Source organism: Grus americana, chromosome 1 (assembly GCF_028858705.1).
Source record: "Grus americana isolate bGruAme1 chromosome 1, bGruAme1.mat, whole genome shotgun sequence".
In the NCBI taxonomy this organism is placed as follows: Eukaryota; Metazoa; Chordata; class Aves; order Gruiformes; family Gruidae; genus Grus; species Grus americana.
Window position 1 is genome coordinate 197,501,671 of NC_072852.1, and position 22,971 is coordinate 197,524,641.

Below are 22,971 nucleotides of genomic sequence, written 5' to 3' on the forward strand. Positions count from 1 at the left end.
CTTGGTGCTCTCTGCTGAATTTGCTACAGTTCATCAATAATTTTTCATATCAGTATTGTACCACTGGAGACCCCCAAACTGGGCATCATATTCCACATGCAGGCAAACAAGAGCCACGTAAAGGGAGATAATCACTTCCTGATAACCTATTGTCTGTGTTCTTCTTCATACAGCCCAGGATTCCACTGGCCACCATGGCTGCAAGGGTCCACTCTTGGCTCCCGTTCAGCCACGGCCCACCAGAAGCCCCAGTCCTCTTCAGCAGAGACAGTCGGGAAGCCCCCACTCGGTATTGTCCCAGGGGGCTGATCACTCCTAGGTGGAGGACTTTGCATTTGTCCTCCCTGAACTTCGTGAAGTTCCTGATGGCCCATTCCTCCAGCCTGTGAGGTTCCCCTCAAGCGTATCAACTCCAAGTCACTGCTTTGGTGTCATCTGCACCTACTAAGATCTGGTTTAAAAAACACTGATCTAAGGTTCTGCCTTACTTATATAATATCAAGTAATAAAATAGAATAGAATAAAATTACTTTCTAAAGAACTTAAATGACTGAACAATCAACTTAAAACCAGGGTTAGAGATTTTCTTTTAGTACAAAACTTTGTAATTGCCTGAGGTTTGCTGCCCTCCATAGGCTATTTTTATGATAGTTCCAAAGATAGTATGTTATTGTGGAAGGCATTGCTACAGTGCAATAACAATATTCCAGGAAAGATCTACTATTGTCCTTTTGTATTAACAACACAATATTAAAACAAACAAAGACTGTACTTAGTTATGGTGTACTGGTGGAAGTGAACACAAAATCCTGCACTGGAGGACAGGTCAGTGGAAAATAAACTAACTCAGTATAAGGTTTCAGTACGGAAATGTAGGTTTAATTATGTATCTAAACCATAACCTTCTTCTGGGTGAGCAGCCCATACGTGGGCTTGATACCAGAGAAGATGATGTGTTTGACTATGGAATAATGACTACTAAAAACAGACTATGAGGGGAAACGATTTCAAAAATAGAACAGAAATAACTGTGTGAAGAAACTGACTTTTCAAGGGATCCAGGCACTACTTTATATACTCTGAAAGTGAAACTGATCCTAGGAAGCAAGTATTTTAATTGCTCCAGGCAAAGGAAATCATAATATAATACTAATTATTCATAGTGTGGCAAGGAACATGAGTAACAGTGAGGGTTCGAGTTTTTGAATGCAGAGAGCAGCAAGGAGTAGCCCCCAGCATGGCCTCAGTGCTGAGTGTCCCCACAGTCAATTTTTCTCATGGAAACCACATACTGGCACAAAAGAAGCATAAACTAACAAGAAACCTAAATAGAACACTTGTGTAAACTCTTTTTCTCAGCCAGAATAAACAAATCCTGGGGTGTGTAGTTGAAGTAGGGAGTGGTGGTATCTGCCCGGACACCGGTCCGAGTCATTAGTGAGGGTTTGCCTTTGCATCAAGACCAGTTGCTCCAAAAATACCCAAGCTAACTTTATTTCTGCAAGCAAGTTTGAACAGAAGTATGGGCAGTTTGGATATACTAGGGATGAGGTGCTTTTACATAGTTAAAGCATCCTTGTCATGAAATCCTCTCATTTTGCTGATTCAAATAGTTTACGTAAGATGTGAAACGCGCTCCTCTGTCACAGCCTGCCGGCTTCCCCCACGTGTTAAAACAATCTGCAGAAGCAACTCAGAAAAGAAAGTTTGTGGATGCTGTCAGCAATTAGCATAGGGGAAATTTGTGAAAGGGTTCGTATCTTGTGTGAAAGACATCTAAGGCTCTGCAAATTGAAATGACTAAAATCAGAGCTTGAAACACAACAGTTTCTGTGATGGCACTGAGCAACTGGTCGTTTATTTTAGAAAACGGGGAACGTGAAGGTAGGTTACTGCAAAAGGAAAGGTAAATAGAAAGGAAGGAAGGAGAGGCAGAGAGTCATGGAAAATGGGAGAAGCACCCCATCTGAAAATGCAGGCCTGAGAAGGAGAGAGCAGGGAAAAAAGTTACTATAATCTCATTCCTTATGTAATTTATTATAAAGTACCAAAAGAGTAACTGAAGCTACAGTCTCATGCTGATTTGGTGAAATACAATAATGGTCATTGATATTATGAGGTTAAAGATGTTGAGTCTGTTTACAGTTGAGAAGCGCTGTATTGTGAAATCCTCTTTGTGCAAGTTTATTTACCTTAACAGCCAAGGCTCACACCCACCAGGGCGGGCAGAGAGTTTTGACTAACAACGGGTTTGCTACAGAAATGCCGTACCTGAAACGACTTCCTTCACGTGTTTAAAGGCAAGAATGGCTGTGGACAATGGCAAGTTAGACAAAACAAAAACATAATCCAAAGATTCAGTGAGAACGTACGAAGGCAGAGCCTAGGCAGCACCGACGGGGACCCCGCGGGCTGCCCGGGGACCGCGGCAGGACCAGTCGAGGCCGGCGAGCTCTGCTGGGCAGGATCAGCCCGAGCAGCGGCTGCGGACGGGCCGGGCCGGGGGGACGCTGGCGCCTTCCGTTTCCCTCAAGGTGTTTGTTCACCCACAGCCGCTACAGAGACCTGGGCCGCAAGGCCGCGAGTAACTCCGGCCTGCTCGAGGGGGCGTTAAGCAGCAGGGCAGCACCTGCCGTGAGGGGGCTGAGGCCAGGACGCCGGTAACAGGGACGGGAGGAGCAGGCGGCCGCCTCGGCACGGTTCGGCACGGTTCGGTTCGGCGGGGGTTCCCCCCCACCTCCGCACAGGCGCCGGCCCGCGCGCGCCGCGGCCGTTGACCCCGCGGCAAGCAGCTCACCGCCCAACGGTCGCCTGCGCCGCAGCTGCGCGCATGTGCGGTAGAGGCGGGGCTTGTCGCGGGGGCCGCCCTCGCGCGCTCGGAACCTGCGCTGGCGGCTGCCGGCAGCCGCCCGGACTGCAATCGGGGCTGGAGCGCGCCGCTCGCAGACTTAGGGGTCGGTTTCGTTCCGGTGGAGGTGGTCGTTGCTTCTGCCGTCGGGAGGGAAGGGGAGCGCGGAGTGGGGCTGAGCCGTGCTTCCCCGGTCGGCGCTGCGGACAGCGGGCAGGGACGGGCTCTCGGGTCTCCCCATTTGCGGTCTCGGCAGACTCCTCCGGGGCAGGCGGCGGCATGGACGCCTCCTCGGTTTGTCGCAGCGGGTGATGCCGCTCCCCGGCGGGCAGGGGAGACGGGGGCGCGGGCAGCGCTGGAGGGAGTCGATCCGACCGGTGGCGGTTAGTGGCGGGGCCCGAGCGGGGAGTCTGGGGAGGAGAGAAGCGGGAGGACATGGGCTGCCCTGCCCAGTTGTGATTGGTCGGTGGCCGCGAGCTGGCCAGGTGATTGGGCGGGAGCCGTGTCAGTCACTCCCATCATCCTCCCCTCCCCCAGGCGTCTGGCAACAGGCGCTGTCTGAGGCGGCGGGGGCGGCCGGGCCGGGGGCTCCCTGCTCCCGCCAGGGCACTCTGCGGCTCCCCTGCCTGTGGGCGCAGGGCCCGGCCCGTGGCCTTCCTTGGGGAAGGGCCGGAGAGCGTGAGCCTGGCGCGGGGCTGGGATCTGCAGGCCCTGCTGCTGGCCCGGGGGTTGGAGGGGGGGAAGCGGGCGGCCCCAGGCCCTGGGCTTAGATCGCTTTGGGTGTCCTGCGGCCTGTTTCTTAATTACTTTCTAATTCTTCCTTTGTCTGTCTTCCCCCTCCCCTCCTTCCCGAGGCTCTGTGGGGTTTTCTGGGTTTGGGGGGGGTTTCTTTTTTTTTTTTTTTCCCCAAATTCGGTGAGATCATCTCTCCTGGAGGCTGCAGTGTGACAGAAATGCTAAGCAGCCCCGTTGCTTGGGGAGATTTCCTCATCTAAACTCCGTAGTCGTCTTACTTGCAATCAGGTGGCAGTCTTTCAGAAAATGAATACCTAATTGAACTGGACGTAGTAATTCATGGGTAGAGGCCAAAACCTAAAAGCATAAAGTATATATCGCTTAGATAAAGATGAATGTAAATCTTCAAGAATGAGCTGGAGTAACTATGAATTAAGAACTAAAGGAGTTAGCCTCAGGTTGAAAATTCTAGGAAACATAGAGAAACTGTTGGCATGTGGCACCTGTTTCATTGCAAAGGAAGTGTAATCCTGAGTCATAACTCGATTTCGATTTCAGATTTTTTACATCTTGGTAGTTAATACCCTTCAACTTTTCAATACCCTGAAATATTTTATGTGCCAAAGTACTTAATTTTGATACAGTTAATACCCTTCAACTTTCACTACTCTGAAACATCTTAAGTGCCAAAGTACTCAGTTTTGATGGCATTTGATAAATATGGATTGTAGTTGTCATCCGTGCAGTTACGTTAAACAGATGGGACAACCGAACGCTTCACACTTCTTACTGTTTCTAAGTGAGTCATTTAAAGAGTGTGACTAATCATCCTACCATACAGTTGTCAACAAAACAGTATTTTTTTTTCTACCACCCACAAAATCTGAAGAAGAGATTTCCAGATTTTCTGTGGATTAGAAATGAAAAGTAAAGAACTTCTCTTTTGAACAACAGTTTAAATTTAGATTGAGGGGGACTACATGTGATGGACTCATCTTAAGAATTTATATGTCTTTTTTTCTGTGCAGCAATACAGTAATATATCCAGAAGGTTGGTTAACTTACTATGGTCATTGCTGGGCAAAAAGTAACACATTAGTTGTTTTAAGGCTTTTGCCTGAATAGCAACCTTAGGTGAAACAAAATTAATTTTATCTGTCCTCTTTCCCCTCCCTGCTTCACTTGTGTCAGGTTGTAAATCATCTGGGACAGAGGCACTTTAATATTCAGTGCAGTATGAATTGGGCATTTTCATGCTAATAGTCAACGGCTGGGTGTCATCAGGGTAATAGTAGTGCTAACTGTGTGTTGAGGGGGGAGGAAACTGTTTTGAGGAAACCAGGGTACTAAGAGAAGGAGCTGGCTGAGAAGTTTCTGTTTAGAAAGGTGATACGAGAAGTGACCCGATTTGAACATAGCCCTTGTGGGAAATGGAAGTCAGTGATTACCTACAGCTTGTGAGGCTGAGCCAAGAGGGCAGTAGTAAATTTAAACCCCCGCAAATATTATGGGAATAGCAAGTGTCTTGAAGGGGAGATACTCAGAGTTGATTCTTCTCAGTTAAGTGAGTTAAAGAGCTGTGAGGGAAGTGTTAAACTGGGCACAGGAGGCAGATGAGTGCAAAGATTGGGAAGGGCTGTTTAGAAGTGCAGTTACTTGTGGGGGAGGAGGAAATAGCATGTGGGGTGGAAAATGAGGAGACCAAGGATGCATCTGAATGGATCCCACAAACAACGTAAGAAAGGTATATTAAATGTATGCCAGCTTCTGCTGTTGGCAAATACATTTTCTGATTCTTTGTGTCTGTTGGCAGCATTGATAAAGATTTACTCTTTATTGAATGTATGTCTAATAGTTAGTTGGTTTGATCTGTTTGTTGTCTCATCGCCTTTCCTGTGAAGACTAATTACTCATTGGAAGTGTGCTGAGAAAGCTGTTCTGTGTTTTCCCCATAATTAATACTTGAAATGACTTTGGTGTGTTGGTGAATTGACAAAAAAAAAAAGTATTTACCCAATAACTTTCTTTTCACACGTAAGCAGAGTGGTGCTATATGGTTGGGTTTTGTGGCCTGGTGATCTCTTTAGAGAAGCAATCTCTTCTGTCAGGTGCCTGCCTTAGCAGGTATTACAGATGACTTTTGCTAAGCTGGAAGCCCCATTGAAAGGATGACGCTTTGCTTTCGCTTCTTGCAAATCGAATGTTGAAGAACAGGTTTTCTTTAGGAAGTAGAAAAGTTGGGGAGTGGTCTGAGAGCAGATTCATTAGGACTCAATCCTAGGCCAGAGAGAGCAAGTAATGGCACAGAAATCAACAGAGATGACACCTCTTTCTGATACTGGAAGGTTATGCATGTCCTCTAATAGTGTGGTCCCATTGGTTAAATATTTGGAAAGTATTGAAAAACTGTGGGTACAGTATAGCCCTTCCTCTTATACACCACTTTCCTGGAGATGATATCCTTTTCTTAGCTAATCCTTGGATTAGAGATCACAAGGAAAACATACCAGTAATGTCAGAAGATCAAAAGAGTCAGTTCCGCAAAAATGTATCTGTAGGTTTTGTGCTATGTGAGGGGCAGTACCGACTGAGATACTAATGTAGTCTTACCTGCTTATCAGTAAATGTTTCGAGTGGAAGATAGCTACTGCTTTACAGAAGACTGTGGTTGTCAGAAATCTGCACTGGGTAATACAGCCCAATAACTAGGGAACAGTGGTTTTAGTGACACTTTAGTTTTGAAATACTCCATGTTGGTGTTGTATTTTACTTGGGAGAAGGGAAATAGTTTTTATGTTATTCCTCTAACTTTCTGGAATATCTTTATTTAACTAAAAAATAGAAAGGAATTGTCACTTCTTTTTTTTTATTTTAAAGTTGCTGTACCACCTGGTATGTCCTCTCAGTGAGCAAAGGGGACTTCTAGCTATTTTTGAGCAAGCTTGAAGCAAAGTAGTTGCATAATAAACTACGCTGTTGACTTTGGAAATAACATGGAGCTTGGTTCATCTTAATCATCTTTAGCTATTAATAAACTAATTTCATTGAAAATGCTGGGAACTTTTTACTGTGAATTAGGTAAATTCTTACTGTAATTACTGTGCAGTCTAACCTCCTGGTTTTGTTCAGGACAGCCTGGCATTATCATTATGGATCGCTCTCGGCACCGTGCAGGGAATGGCAATGAGCAGGCATCTTCACGAGAGCGTAGTCATGGTGAAGATGAGAGACAACGACAGCTGGAGCGCCTCAGCAGGGAGGAGGCCTATTACCAGTTCATTAATGAACTCAATGAAGAAGACTACAGGTTAATGAGGGACCGCAACCTGCTTGGCACTCCTGGTAAGACGTGGATACCTTCAGCAGAAAAGATGTAAAGTGAGACAACGCTCGTGCTGTCAGGCATCGTATGTGGTTGTATGACTCGAGTAGCCTGATGGCTGTGGTTTTGTAGAAAGGAAAAAACCTTCCGTTTCCCTTCAAAATTTATGACGTTCAGTAGAAATTAACAACTTAAGTAGATACTAAAGTTACAATAAAAATATAACTCTTCGAAATGCAACACCTCCATATACAGGTAATATCCAAACCCAAATAATTAACATCTGGTACAGTTAAGTATATCTGTGGCAATTTTGGGGGCCTCTGAGTTGTTACTGGAAGTTGGCATGCTCTTGACACACATTCAGCATCTTTTTTTCCTCCACCCCAGTACCTACTTCCTTTGTTATCTGTGTACCTGTGTTACTGTCTCACACTAGTGCTGTTTTCTTTTTTGTTTCATTGATTTTACCTTATTTCTGAAGATTCTCCTTCAAGATAAAAAATATTGTTAGTTCTGCATGGCTGTGTTGAGCTAATAATAATTTCTTATCTAACGACATTATCAAAATGTAAATTATTTCAGGGGAAATAACAGCAGAAGAGCTGCAGCAACGTTTGTCAGGAGCTAAGGAGCGTCTGGCATCGCAGAATGATCTGGATAATAGAGAAGGTGAAGGTAGAACTGTTGGAGGTAACCATTCTTCATTCATATGTATGGATACACATAGTACGTGATGCATAAATATTGTTCTGTACAGATATTTAAGAGAAATGCTGATGGATTTCAGTACCAGCCATTTCAGGTCTTGTTTTTTAATTGTGCCTCTATAGAATGTTTTAAAAGTAAGAGACATTTCCTGATGATATGAAAACAAACTTGAAATATTTCATGAAAACTGATTTACGTCAGCCACAAATTACTTTTTCCTGTTTTCCTGGTTTCCCTTTGCTAGTGAGCTTAACAGCACAAAAATAATTTTCATTCTTCTAATTCTTAAAAGGTTTTATCATGTATTAGAGACGTTGGAACAGAAAATAAGTTAAGTGGGAAGCAGTTAACCTCTCCACTCTTTTGTTGTTTCACTTCTATTTGTTTTAATAGAGTGAGGCTTGTATTATGTGCACTGTCTGTGGTCACTTCCCCAGCAATATTGGCTTAATTGTTTGGCCACTTCTAGTCAGATATAGGAGAGGAACAGGCAACTCGGAAATGAGAATACCAAAGTTCTTGCAGGTTTCATGAAGGTAGGGAGATGATGGAGTAGGGAGAGCTTAATGTGATCCCTTCAAGGGAAAACCTTTGCTGTGATCATGAACGTTGGCTTGCTTTATACGCATAGTTAGCACTAACCACAGCAATTGTATCTGTTCTTGAGCTTGTAGTTGGAGGAGATTTGGGAATGGAGCTGTAAATATTGTAGCAGGAGAAGAATATATTTGCACAAAAGGAGCAAATTTGTTGAAACCATGCATCATTTATTCTACTGCATATAGAAAAACATTTTTAAAAATGTTTTCTAGAAGATGGCATACTTTTTTTTGCTTTATGAAAATCAGTTGACTAGGATACCTTCAAATTGACAGCTTAAGCAAGGGACAGATATTGGACATATATAACTAACTTTGGACTACCTGAATCTGAACAGTTTCTCAGAAAAGGCCATCTAAGTATATTAATTTCTCTGTGTATCTGCTGGTGAGACAAATTCTAGGTTGAACTGATGAGTTTTGCTGACGTTTTTACATACAGTGTATTTTCAGCAAAATTATGTTAGCATAGCAAGGTAGCTGTCCTGCTACGGTAATGTTTCTGAAGTCAGGGAGCAGCAAGCGTAGGGGATTTGGAGTGCATCGTAGTATGCTTAGCATGCAGTTGTATGAATGTTTGCAATTCTTTGTTTGTCTCAGATTCTGATGTTCTTGGAGAAAACTCAAATGGTGATTCTTTGCTTGAATGGCTGAACACATTTCGTCGCACAGGAAATGCCACTCGCAGCGGACAGAGTGGGAATCAAACCTGGAGAGCTGTGAGTCGAACAAATCCAAACAGTGGGGAGTTTCGATTTAGTCTTGAAATCAACATAAATCATGAGCATAACAGTTTTGAGACTGCTAGTGAGGAGTACGTGGGTGTAGATAGTAGCAGAATGTATTTAGACAGAAGACATCAAAGAGCTGTTAGTCCAGTAACCCCACGAACGAGGAGCAGGACTGCAAGAGAGGCAAACAGCGAGGCTTCAAGCACTGCAAGGACCAGGTCTGTAAGAAGTTCCATGGCACAAAGGTCTGATGTAGCCTCTCAGCCAGTCTCAGGGAGGCTCAGGAGTAGAACGAGGGAGTTGACAGGCCTTTCCCAAACAAATACCACACGTAATAATTCTGTGGCTACTGGTGGGCAAAGAGAAATGTCAGAAAGAGGTACTTCTACAGGAGTCACAAGAGGTAGAGCTAGAACTAATGTTCGGATGAGTACAAACCAAAGACTAGAAATTCTGCGGCTGAGGTCTACTTTAAGTAGTCGAAGCCGCTCTCCGCTGCAAAGGCAAGGTGACACTGCTCATTCTGAGGAACATGGGCAGAGGCAGGATACAAATGCACAGCAAGTCAACAGAAGTAGAAGACAAACTGCTCAGCCTTCCCCACAGCCTGCTGAAGAACAAGCGAGAGGTAACACTCAGACTCCACAGCTTTCCAGTGTAGCCCCATCCTTGGGAATAACTTTAGAAGAGGAGGAATCTAGTAGGCCAGTAGCTGCTGTTAGAAGGCATCCAACAATTACATTAGATCTTCAGGTGAGAAGAATTCGTCCTGGAGAAAACAGAGATCGAGACAGTATTGCCAGTAGAACTCGTTCTAGAGTAGGAATGGCAGAAAACACAGTTACCTTTGAAAGTGACAGTGGGGGATTTCGGCGTACGATATCACGATCAGAACGCGCAGGTATTCGAACCTACGTTAGCACTATACGGATACCTCTTCGTCGGATTTCAGAAACTGGGCTCGGTGAACCTTCATCAGTGGCTCTTCGATCGATCCTTAGACAAATTATGACAGGCTTTGGAGAACTGAGTTCTTTAATGGAAACTGAATCTAATTCAGAAGCGCAAAGAGGTGGTCATCACTTGCCAGATGTGCAGTCAGAGCAGAATAACTCCAGTTCAGCAAACCATAGCAGTGATGCAAGTGAGGTTTCATCTAGAAATGGGCATGCACTAGAAGGCAGCAGGGAAACAAATGGACAGAGTGATGATATTCAACGCTTTGGTCGCAATACTGAAAACCAGGATAACAGGCAGTCTCAAGATGCGAACAACCTAGTGGAAAATGGAACGCTGCCCATACTTCGACTTGCCCACTTCTTCTTGCTGAATGAAGATGATGATGACGATCGGCTACGAGGTTTAACCAAAGAGCAGATTGACAATCTTTCTACGCGGAACTATGGGGATATTCACACTGAAAATGAAATAAGTAAAACGTGTAGTGTTTGCATTAATGAATATGTAACAGGGAATAAGCTAAGGCAGTTACCTTGTATGCATGAGTTTCATATTCACTGTATCGATCGCTGGCTTTCTGAAAACTCCACTTGCCCAATTTGTCGGCAGCCTGTATTGGGGTCCAATGCCACAGACAATGGCTAGAATTATTTATACTGCTCAGTATTCAAGGATTTGCTTCTGCTCTATTTATGATGAGCCAGATGGAATGAATTGACTTACATAGCAGTCCATTTGTGTGGGGAGTTTTGTTAAATTTCTTTAAAAATAATAGGAAACTTGTCTAAATATAGCAATGTAAATACTATTTTTCTCCAAGTGCAGATCTAGGAGTACACATAGAACCAAATGATACTGGTAAAGTTTATATTTTTTTAGGTAATTTTGTTATGCTAAGCACTTTTGTAAATACAGAAATGCAATAGTTAATCAGTCCTGCTTAATGTATGGTTTTTTTAACAGTGTAATGGACTCACTTTATTTAGATTACAAATTGTTTCACACGGACCCACCACTGTGTTGAAAAATTAGTGTCTAAATAGCCATTCGTTAGTTTTTTGTTCTAAGAACAATTTATTTTTCAGAGAGTCTCTTGCTGGACATGTTTGCTAAAGATATTTAAGTTACTTGAAGTGCTCATTTTAATAGACAGTATATTTTTTTTAACATTGAAATATCCTTTCCAAAAACTTGCCAATTTGGTTCTATTTAAAAAAAAATTTATGGCAATTTTTGCATGTGATTTTACACAATGCTTAACGCTGATGAGTTCATATTCAAAAGTGGATGGGTTAGTGACATTATAAAATGTACATAATTAAATGCTGTCTTTGACAATCGCTGTCTTTTCAATGCAGACAGCAATCAAATCATTGATAATTCCAAGAGGGCGTGTCTTACTGAACATGATATTTGCTCAAAGAATAAATGAGCACTGAGGAAGCCTTTTTACTCTTCCAAATTATTCAATTGATATTCATGGGTTTTTAACTGCCTTAGTTGAAAGAGGGAAGTATTTCCTTGACCATTATATTGTCTACAATATGCATGATTTGTGCATCCTACTCAGAAAAACAAAACAGTCTTGAAGTGTTTTTTGTACAGAAATTTAAGGTACACATATTAGTCCTCTTAAAACATGTCTGAGGACCAAATGGCAAAAGACACTAAAAAGGACAAAATAAGCTTCCCTTAAAGTCCCCAGATTACTGTATAATTAGATATTAAACTTTATACCAATAACTTATAAAGAAATAAAGTTGCAAAGTGCACACAAATGGAGGCTTTGTGTGAATTACTGTTGAGCTATATCCTGTAGATTGGTGAGAAGTTTTATCATTCTTGATGATCGGTCTCAGTTTTCACTTTATTCGTTCCCTGGTTTTCCTCAGCCATGTACTTGGGGTTTCCACAATGTGTGTAGCTGTTACGGTAGACAAAAATGCAAGGCAAAGCACTCTTGGGGCCTCCAGAAGTAAGCTGAGTGTTACAAAGCTCATCTCCTGAGAAATGTGCATCTTGATTCCCAGAGAAAGGCACAATCATGCAGTATTCTCCCATGTGCATATTCTGAGCAGTAGGAAGATTACTTCAAGTGAAGAAGTCCTGCTGACTTTCTCTGCTGACAGATGGCCTTGACAAATGCACTCCTGTGCCAGGTGCTTCAGGTAAAACATCTGCACATAGCATCCTTGAAGGGAAACTGTAAAATCCTGTGTTAAGCTATTGGATGTCTACTTCAATTTTGCAAGTGAAAAACTTGTGTCAAAAGTTCCACAAAAGTGCTGCTTTTTATTCCTAAAAGTAGTTCTAAGAAATTCTTTTACAAGATTTAGATAAGTTTAAGGATTAAGTTCTCTTCTGATGTGATATGGGCTGCTAATTATTGCAAACATCATTGACACCTTTCTTGAGTGCTTCTTCAGCCATATCAAAAAGTGAGGAGATTTAAACATGATTATCAGAACTAGCTTATTTTTTTACTTTTTTTTTTTTTTCCTCATTACTTCTGTTAGCTCTTGATGTTGACAGTATCTAAATACCCGGGTGCCTTCTGCTAGGCCCTTTTCTCCTTAGGGTTTTCCTTTATATTTGAAAGCCGCCTGACTCAAGTGCCACATTTGTAGAAACCTGCCTTTGGCTCACCGTTGGCTTGCTGGTTGGTTCTTTCAAGGTCAGTTTCAACTTAAATCCTTAAGACAGGGGACCTTTTTTTTTTTAACTAACTAGTTGGAATCCTGCTCAGTTGCTACACTAGTGCACTAGAGGTAAAGGGAGATTCCCTGTGCCTTCTTTCATTCAGGTGGGATTTTGCTGTGTAACCGTAACAGCAAAATTTGGTCCTGTATGACAAGGTACTGGTAACTGGGAATGTCCAAAAGTCCAGTGAGAGCTTTCCATAGAAATCAGAGGCTATTGGATAGGAAACACGAAGTCTCCTGTGCTCTCTTCCTGTGCTGCTGCATGTGAATGGCTGAGTATTTACCCTCTGTTGGAGGGGCATGTCACTTTTTCCTCAACTTGCCCAGCAAACTGTGTTGATGGGACCAATTAAATCTCAGTGGTTCAGTTTGGTATTGGTGTCTGTTACCTGCATTCCTGTGACATTCCTTCAGTTCCACACACACACCCCAAATGCTGTTCTACCTTGTCCATGGCACAAGGGTTTCGTGTTCCAGCAGCCATATTTGTGTTTAAAAGCTTGCTTACCTTATTCTCCATGTATTTCCTATCGCTTCTCAAACCGATCTGTGTTCTTGATCTCTGCAGCTGCCCATTGCAGTGTTATAGGTTGTCTTTTGTGAGAAGTACTTGGTTTTTACTTGCTTTTTAGTATCTTAAAATCCCTAGTTCTTGTACTGTAAGAAGCAAAGTCACCATAAATAACACCTCCCTGTTACTTTGCTACTGTCTTATCCTGTTCTCCTGTGTTGTTTTTGTTGTGGGTTTGTTTTTGGTTTTTTTAATAACTGAGGAGTCCTAATTAATACATTTTTATACAGAAGCTATTCTTTTGTGATTCAAGATGTGAATGCACTAAGTAATATTTGGTGATATAACAACTGTTTTTTTCCTCTCTGTGATCTTCCAAATAATTCCTAATATTCTGATTTTGCTTTGATATCAGCTCAGTGCTGAGCAGCAATCAAGTTTTGCAAAAAGATTTCATGATCACTTTCCTGAATTAATTGCTAATTTAGAACTGATTATTGCATGCTTTTTTTTTTTTGCATGCTGTTGTCTACATTTTTTTTCTCTTGGATTATTTTATATGTTGTACAAGTCAAATTTTCTCTGCCCTTTTATCATCCTGTGCACCGTCTCCTCTGATTTGTCTTTGCTTCTAACAGCCCAATAATTCTGTACCATTTGCAGATTTTATCACTTGTTATTTATTTCTTTTTCTGATCATTTATAAGTATGTCACATAGCACAGGTATTTCACTAGCAATGCCTTCTAAATCAAAACTTAACCATTTCTTTCTAGCTATTTAATCAGTAAATTTGTGAGATTTTTTTTTAAATAAAAGGGGACTAGAGATAAATATATGAAGACTAAGAAAATAAATATCGTAATTGTCCTTAAGCCGATAGTTGTTGAGGAGAACTTGAAATCCAAGTAACGCACTGACAGAATTAAGCTTGTTTGCTAATGATTGAATTCCTTTAGTTATCCCTGAATTCAATCTGATTAGGGGAGCTAATAACTTTTTTTTTATCCTTTCTTTTGCTTGGAAAAGGGCTGAGGAGAGGAATAATACTTGCTTACTCTTCATGTATTTCATGTGAAGGTGCAACAGCCTTTGCCTGTCTCCTCCTTCACAGGACAACTTTATAATGTTACTACATGTCATTAAAAGTAAATCTCTGATATGTAAATTAGCACAATGATAAGACGCTTTGTCTACTCAAGTTTGTCTATAAAATTAGAAAGGCATCGAAGTATATTTGTGCATCACATTTTCAAGAGCAAGATGCAGTTTGTGTGGCTGCCTGCTATTGCTGGAATGACCTGAGGTCAGATGCTAAAGCAAGTGCATAGGGAGTAATATTGAGATCATTCGCTTAGCTAGTAGAACCTTCATTTTTGCACTATCGATCATCTTTTGAGTAAGTTTAAACACTTAACAGTTCAAAGTGGCTCATGATAGGTTTGTTCTTAAACAGCTTTTGTTAAAAAATGGATTAAAGGTACAGATGTCTGGAAAATGGATTGAATGCAAAAGTGTTTGAAATCCCATTTGTTACTTAGAATGAACATCAACATTTCCTGTAATAGCCAAAATGTGTTTTTGAAAATTTCAGTTCTTAATGTGTTATTGGAGTATGGGGATTTCAGTATTTGTAGCTGAGTTTCATTTAGTCCTTTTCCACAAAAAGGAATTACAAAGCCAAGTGTTCAAATTCTAGAATGCCACAGGTTTGTTCTGTTCTCCCCCCAGCCCCCTCTGTAAATCTCCACAATCCTTTCCCACTAAGATGCAAGCGATCCCATAATCCACTGTGTCCTTCCTACTCTTGAAATTTCAGCATACTTTTATTTTCTCATGGCTGTTTTCATTTAATTTAGTTGACTTTCAGCTCCCGGTTAGAATTTTTCCCCCAGTGAAATTCTCAGCCTGTTCTAACAGCTCCCACTAAGCCCATTTTTCTCCCTTTTCAAAGTAACATTCCAACTACTGTGGAACTGTATTTGTCACCCTCGCCGAGCTCGACTTCACCAACGTATCTTACCTGGCTAACTATGGCTTGTGCTGAAGGCAGCAGGAGCTAGGTGCTTCCCAGCCAGGTTTCTGTGTCACAGGAACACCGCTCGAGAGAGGCTGTGCAATCTTAACATCATACTCTGTACAAGAAACCTCAAAAATAAATTTGAGGAATAAATCTCATGTGATTGTCTTGATGTGTCTAATGCGGAAGCTGTGACCTAAACATGCTGTCAGGTCACATACTTTTCTTGCACCATTTCCAGCATCAGCTGTTGCATGGGAGGGTCACCTGTCAGACTGATTCTGCGCTTCTCAGCCTTGTGATGTAAAGTGTACCTGATGATTTGGTCATCGGTGCAATTCCCACTTGCCCCTTAATGTGAAGTTAGCTCTTACTGCTACAGAAATGGATACTGGAAAGTCTGTGTTACTATATATTTGTTTACTTGGCCTGCAGTGGAAAGCGCTTCACAGTGCTGTGTTCTGGCTATTTCCAGGCGTGCTGAGAAGGTGGCCCAGCCTGGATCAGACCTCCAACCCCTACCAGTTCAAAGTGAAGCGGCATTTGTCGGCGGTGGGAGCTGTGGTAGCTGGGGTGCCAGCTCCCAGCAGTGCAGAGGGTGCCAGAAGATTTTCATCAGCAGCACAGACAGGTGCTTATGTAGCCAAAGTGACAATAATCCCCTGCGGCACGCGCTGTGAATGCTTACTTGTTGGGTTGTGGGCTCACGTGGAGCAAGGCTGGAGCTTTTGTGTCTTTCATAGCTGTCAAAGGGAGGGTACACCCATTCTATGAAGCTCTGGATGATCGGAGTTTTCTGCAGCCTGTTGATTCATCTTATTGTGAAGGTTAAAATACAGAGAAGATCTTATACTACCCAAAATAAATGACTTGACGTTTACTGGTTATAAAAGACTTGAGGTGTTACAGTTAACTACAGTCAAGGGTTGGGCTAATGAACCTCACCAAACAAAGGCAGACCACCACTGGTGAAACTGGTGATAGGTCAGGGAAAGGACAGCTGAGCACTCACACATCTGTGCAGAAACAAAATGTTCCTGCAGTTGGGAAGTTGAGCATGACGAAGCTGGGAAACACGAGAATGAAGGTTGCCTGTGGCACCGAAGGTTGGCTTTCTAGTGCCTCTCTGTGCTGATGATCTCTCTCTCCCTGGAAACGTGGTGTCTCTGAGCACTGCGTAGGTCAGGTTCACTCGCTGAGCTGCTAGCAAATCTTTCCTTGTCTTTTGTTACATGCCTTGGAGGCTTTTTACTGCATGCTTTTAAATTCCTGTCTTGAAGGGAAGTATCTACTTCTTGGTGAGTTATTTCATGATGCTTATTGTTCACGGTAATTTTCTCAATGCTTTTGTGAGAAAAGGATTACTTAGGAATTTTACATCTCATCTATCTTATTTTTTTCTTTTTTTTCTTTAAATGAGCACCTATTTCTCCATCTGACTGTCTTCTATTCAGGTATTTAATAGGATGTAGCTTACATAAACATAATTGTGTGGCATGAAAAAAAGCTAAAAATAAATGTTAAAGATGAACAGCATTATATCATCAAACTAGAGGAAATATCCTCTAAGCCATCTTTGGTTGATCTCCATTAGACATCTTCTGTTGGTCATCACCTGTTCCAGGGCACACAGCTATTGGTACTGGCATCAGGCTAGCTTTATCTCTGGAAGGAGTAATTGACATGTTAAGTGATCTTTATTGGTAATATTAATAAAAGTAATTTATTTCTATGATAATAAATAGAAAAATGTGGGTAGAAGACTTAAAAATAACAATTTATTTCAATGGAAATATTAAATTCAGCTCAGCTGGCAGCACTAACCCAAAGCCTCTCTAGAAAGCCTTTAATGCTGAAAATGACCCAGAGAGCTGGGTGGGACAGAGCCTCTGGAAAGATACAGAGAACCATCAGGCAGAGTTAATAGGTTTTTCCATTTCTTACTTGTGTGATGCTCTCAGTGTCTTTCTAGCTCATATTATGGCCCTGTATGCCTCTCTAATAGTCTCTTCATTAACAATACATGATGTAGAAATGGATTCCTGTGTTACCAAATAACTGCAAACTGGGCAGAAGTGTTTTAATTTCATCCCATTCCTCAAACTCTTTCCAACTTCCTTTTCCTTCCCTTCTGTATTCATTAGATCTTTTGTACAACTGTAACCATTCCTAAGCTCTTTTTCACTCTTTCACCTTGGGAACAGACTATTTCCACAAAGTACTTTCCTCTGACACTAGAAAAATTTCATGTGCATGTCTAGAAAGGGGAAGAGATTTGGGATAACAGGGGCATCATCCCTGGTTTTCATAGTCCCGCTTTCAAGTTTATTGAACACAAAGTGTTCCAGAATAGCTTCAAAACTAATACAAGGGCATCATATTGGTTTGGTGACATATTTGTACTGTAACAGCAATATTTGCTTCATACTGCACCAGAAAAGCAACACCAGAGAACTGTGAAGTGACGTGTACAACATATGTTCACAGTGCTGTGACCTGAGAGGTTTGTCAGACACTCTAACCTGAATTAACCAAAATCATGCAGGAAGTTAGGACTTGCGCAGTGGCATCGCCATGATAGGTTGCACAACCTCTCTTGGCTTCAATCAGTGTCAAGTGGTCGTTCTGTTCATAGAATCATTTATGTTGGAAAAGACCTTTAAGATCATCAAGTCCAACTGTTAACCTAGCACTGCCAAGTCCAACCACTAAACCATGTCCCTAAGCACCACATCTACACGTCTTTTAAATACCTCCAGGGATGGTCACTCAGCCACTTCCCTGGGCAGCCTGGTCCAGTGCTTGACAACCCTTTTGGGTAAGAAATTGTTCCTAATACCCCATCTAAACCTCCCCTGGCACAACTTGAGGCTATTTCCTCTTGTCCTATCACTTGTTACTGGGGAGAAGAGACCAACACCCACCTGGCTACAATGTCCCTTCAGGCAGTTGTGGAGAGTGATAAGGTCTCCCCTCAGCCTCCTTTTCTCCAGGCTAAACAATCCCCGTTCCCTCAGCCACTCCTCATAACACTTGTGCTCTAGACCCTTCACCAGCTTCATTGCTTGTCTTTGGACACGCTCCAGCAGCTCAATGTCTTTCATGTTTTTAGATCTTTAGAAATACAAGGAGAGAGTTAATCAGGTGTTTTGTTGTCTGATATACAGGTGAATTATAAATGTAGCCTTTTCATCTAAAAACAATAGCTAAATGGCAAATGGAACATGAAATGTGATAGTTTGACTAGAACACGCAGGCTACGTTATCAGGCTGGTTTTGGCATCAAGCATCTTGCTAAGCCACAGACATGGTTAAATTCTGTTAATATGGCAGTAAGGTTTGGCTTAGGTGTGGCACGAACATGCCTGAATTTGTATACCCAAGCAGAATGGCACAGCCTAGTTCTCTCAAGATAAGGTAGACAGTTAATTAGTATGAAAAATAAATATGTAAGTACTTAAAGGAATCAGAGGCGTGTGTGAGAGGACGGTTTTCTGGAGGTATTGACACGACAATTAGCAACGTGCAAATGTGGAACTAGGAAAGGAGATGGTGAGTTATAGCAGGTTATGTCCTGCCACTTTGTGCTTTTGCCTCAATGGGAAATAATTATTCTGTTTTTAAAAGCAGATGCTGCTTCCCCATGCCCAAGCTCCTGCTGAAGTAAGCCTGTGCAGTTGTGTAGTAACCACCAAGTGACTGATCAGAACCCAACCAACTTGGTGAGGAAACCAACCTGACCACCAGCCCAACGAGGAATGATGCAGGGAGGGACATGACAGCCCGTAACCAAGTGAGGGAGTGGTGGGCCAGGTTGAGAAGCAGAGTGTGCAGGGTAATGTGGACAGGAGAAACTCCTTAATTGACAGAAGAGGGTAGGGGTGGGGTCACCTCAAGTGTGTGCACATAAATAAGGAAGGGCCTATGGGGCAGCATGGTGGGGACATCTGTCATACCTTCCCTGGAAAGTCAGCAACTCAAGGCTCTGGAGAGCAGTGCACACAGCGTGGGGAACAAGCAGGAGGAATTAGAGGTCTCTGTGCAGTTACAGGGCTATGATGTCATCAGGGTCACAGAGACATGGTGAGATGGCTCACACAGCTGGAGTGCTGCAATGGATGGATACAGGCTCTTTAGGAAGGACAGGCCAGGATGGTGATGGGGAGAAGCTGCCCTTCACGTGTGAGACCAGCAGGAATGCATGAGCCCCGTCTTGTGACAGACGAGGAGCCAGCTGAGAGCCAATGGGTCAGGACTAGCGGGCAGACCAACACAGTCGATGTAGTTGTAGGTGAGGTGTCTACTATAGACCACCTGATCAGGAAAAAGAAGTAGATGGGACCTGGAAGAAGCTTCATGTTCACAGGCCCTGGTCCTCATGGGAGACTTCAACCACCCTGATATTTGCTGCAAGAGCCATTCGACAGGGCATAAACAGTCCAGGAGATTTCTGAATTATCATTTCATAAATGATAGCAAGTATTCTTGCCTGTTTCCTCATCCCATCAAAATTTAAGGACTATTTCTTTCAATATACACCACTAAAAGGAGACACTGGCATTAAGTTGATTGAGGGGCTGTAGGATTTAGAAGTTCCTGAAGAGTCTTCGAGACCTGACTCTCCTTTTGAATGCACTGACCGTATATCGGTGCAGTCTGCAGGATTTTAAGGGAGGCAGATGGCAGAAAGCTCTGCATTATCATTATCCAGTCATACACTGTGATTATAACGATGGAGCTGTGCATACCCAGCTTTGATCAGAGCAGCATACCCAACAAAACAAATGGGCATGCTAAAAGTGCAGCCCTCAGACATAAGTCTTTACAATGAAATGTATCACCTCAGCTCTCCTGAGATGCTGTGCAGCTAATCTGAATTCAGCCTGTACACAGAAACCATCAACCGCAGGCAAGTACTGCCTGGAGCCTTCCCTCAGCCTGCTCTAGTTGATGGTGGGGATGGGGTTAGCCCTCCTTTGGGTGGCACAAGGTACTTCAAAGCAAAATTTCCCCAGTTTCCTTTCTTTCCCTAGGCTTACACTGGACTTTGACTAGTTTAAATGAGTCCCGGAGCAGGTTCACCAAATAGCAGCTCGGTGCAGGTTGCTCCTTTGCATTCCCACTTATTCCAGAAGGTGTTTATCCCACCACTAAATTTATCTTTAGTGTAATGTAATGTAAATTGCCTGAAGTGCAAGAATGAAACATAGACACAATAAACCAAAACAAACGCTGCTTTGATTTTCTTCCCCAACTTGAACAGCTGTAATGGGATATGTGGGATCACTTTGTCCCATTATTTTAAGCAGTCCTTTATAAAGGCCTAACTTGAAGCATTTATAACGCACATTGGGGGTCCTTGTCCTGAGTAAAGTGAGACACATATGGTATATTGCTTATTCCTACTTTGAAGAAAGCACTTTAATTTTTATCCTGAACCTTTCTGTCTCATCTTTAACAATAAGCTTTCATCTAGGCCAGTTCCATTGTAATGTATTTCCTTATGCAACATTAGTTCTACTGTGCTGAACATTTGACGTACCTTACACAGCCTGTAAGGTATTTTTGCAGTTCACACAGGTTTGAGCTACATTAATAATGGCTCATCCCTTTACCTTCAAGCACATGTGCTCAGGAAAGCATACCGTGCTGCTATTTTAGTACAGAGGTCTCACCCTTATCTGAGTGGTGCATGACGAGAGCACTTCAGTTGCTGGTACTGTTCCTTTTACTGATTCTTAAACACATTTTGCATACAGTTTATTCCATTTGTTCAATGTTAACAGTGTACATATAAACACTGAAAGAATAGGGAATGCCATTATGAGCACAGTTAGTGTGTAGGTAATGTGTGTATGTGTAGCAGTTAACTTGAATACACGTACAGTGAGAGTAAACAATCATATTATTCCTTGCCTAGCACTCTAGGTTATGTCTCTGTGTACACACACACACATATATAGACGCACATATGTAAATTGAATTCTGCACGAAAAAACACATATTCATAAGGAAAAAATACGTGCATCACAGTGTAACGATTAAGTTGGAATTATTGCACATCTGGATTCAGGTCCTTCTGTTAACTTACTTTAGCATTGTATAGACACTGCAGTTGGGGGTTATCCCCAGTATTGTGACAGCTGAGACCTTTTTCCTATTTAGACTGCTTAAATTCCATTTGCTTAGTTTTGTTTTTTCTTGAAATTTTCTGCTCAATGCAGGATTGAAGTAAAGACCCAAGTTTGGGGTTATTTCAGCAAAAGGTTTCAAAAATTTAGCCCTTTATTTTTTTAAAGCATCTCCAAGTTCACAGACTCCAATTTTTTTATTTTATTTTATTTTATTTTATTTTATTGTATTGTATTGTATTGTATTTAAATTTTTATTTTACCTGGATCTCAAACAATGATTCTGGCTTCCCAGCTGATTTCAGTTGCTCAATTCGCATTATTCCCCTGAATCCGTACCGTGCTCTGGCCCATCACATGAATCAAGTTATAGCTCCTTTCCCGCCTCACTACATGAACCAGGTTGTGCAATGCCCCCCTCCCCCCCCCGAGTAATGCAATTTGAGACACCCAAAGCCCCAGAAAATACCGTGATGTGATTCATTCTAACTGGGATGGCGGCAGACGTGGGGGAGGCAGAACACTGTGAGCGAGACGGGCTTTTGGGGACAGAAACACGCCGAAAGCAAAGCCCTGTCCGGAGCCCCAGAGCACAGGGGCCGGCAGGAGCCCAGAACTTATCCCTCTTGCGCTGCCTAGACTTAATTAAGACAAACCCCTCAGCTTCCAAGAGGAAAACGTGTCGCACAGCAGAAGAGGGCGCCAGACAACAAGGAGCGAGTTCTGGCTTGGCGGTGCTCGCTGAGGCACAGCCCCCTCCAAAGGGGAAGGTGACCCGGGAGTGCGGCACTGGGGGTGCGGGGTGCACCGGGAGCCCCGGGCAGCGAGGGGATAGACGCTGCTCCTCCCTCCGAGCCCCAACTTCTTCTAACAGGGAGGGGAAAAATAAAAATAAAGATTTGGTGAAAAAAGGTTTGCCTTGCTGCTCTGCTGATCCCCGCGCATTGCAGGGCAGGGCCAGCGCTGCCGTGCGAGGGAAGGGAAGGCAGAGGGCTACTTACACGTTACACCCTTTGTTTCCCTGGGCGTGGGGATACTGATCTGATAAACAGCGCCTTACATGAATGCTAATTCTGAAATAAAGTTAACATGAAATCATTCCATTTTAAATAAGACTAAGCAAAGCCAATTGCAAATTTAATTGACAGAAATGTTACTGGCACAGCTTGCAGGCTCTTCCGTGTTTCCCTGCGCCCTTCAGCACGCAGTGCCCTCAAACCCTCGCACACCGGACAGCCAGCGATATCGCGCGAAACAAAGCGGCCAAACGCCGGCAGCTGCCGAGCGCCTCCCGCTGCCCAGCGGGCAGAGCCCCCGGTGGCCCCACGGGAGCGTTTCGCCGTCCTTCCCCTGCAAACCACACGCGTGAGTGGGGACAAAACCCCAATCGCAGCTTGCGCGGCCCCCGGCCCCTCGGCGGGAGGAGGCGGCGCGGCGGGACGCGGAGCCCCGGGCGCGGCCCGGCCCCTCGGCGGGAGCTCTCCGAGGTGCTGGAGCGGCGCCGCCCGCCAGCTCGCACGGGGCTTGCAGCGGTTTGGCAGAGGTTACCATCCCAACAAGGCGCTCCCCACGGCAGAGGCAGCGTGGCCCAGTGCTCAGGGCATCTGGGTTCCCTGCTAGGGCTTTGTTTTTCCAGAGACCGTCTCTCTGCCTCCTCTGCCCTGGGGAACTGGGGATGATGATATTGTGTCTCCGTAAGGTG

At 43.3% G+C, this 22,971-nt stretch overlaps 1 protein-coding gene across 5 annotated transcripts; it reads left to right on the top strand.

The window, feature by feature from the left end:
• The first annotated feature begins 2,035 nt into the window (after positions 1 to 2,035).
• On the top strand, positions 2,036 to 12,045 carry RNF6 (ring finger protein 6). 5 transcript variants are annotated; one of them, XM_054805269.1, is made up of 4 exons: positions 2,036 to 2,954; positions 6,713 to 6,925; positions 7,491 to 7,598; positions 8,816 to 12,045. In XM_054805269.1, exons 1-4 carry the CDS (start codon positions 2,831 to 2,833, stop codon positions 10,549 to 10,551), a joined length of 2,181 nt encoding a protein of 726 aa, XP_054661244.1. In that variant the 5' UTR covers positions 2,036 to 2,830; the 3' UTR covers positions 10,552 to 12,045. The 5 variants fall into 5 exon arrangements, with proteins under 5 accessions (XP_054661244.1, XP_054661274.1, XP_054661282.1 ...); XM_054805299.1 differs by having other exon boundaries at positions 2,861 to 2,954; positions 6,718 to 6,925; XM_054805307.1 differs by lacking the exon at positions 2,036 to 2,954 and adding an exon at positions 2,988 to 3,231.
• The last annotated feature ends 10,926 nt before the right edge of the window (positions 12,046 to 22,971 follow it).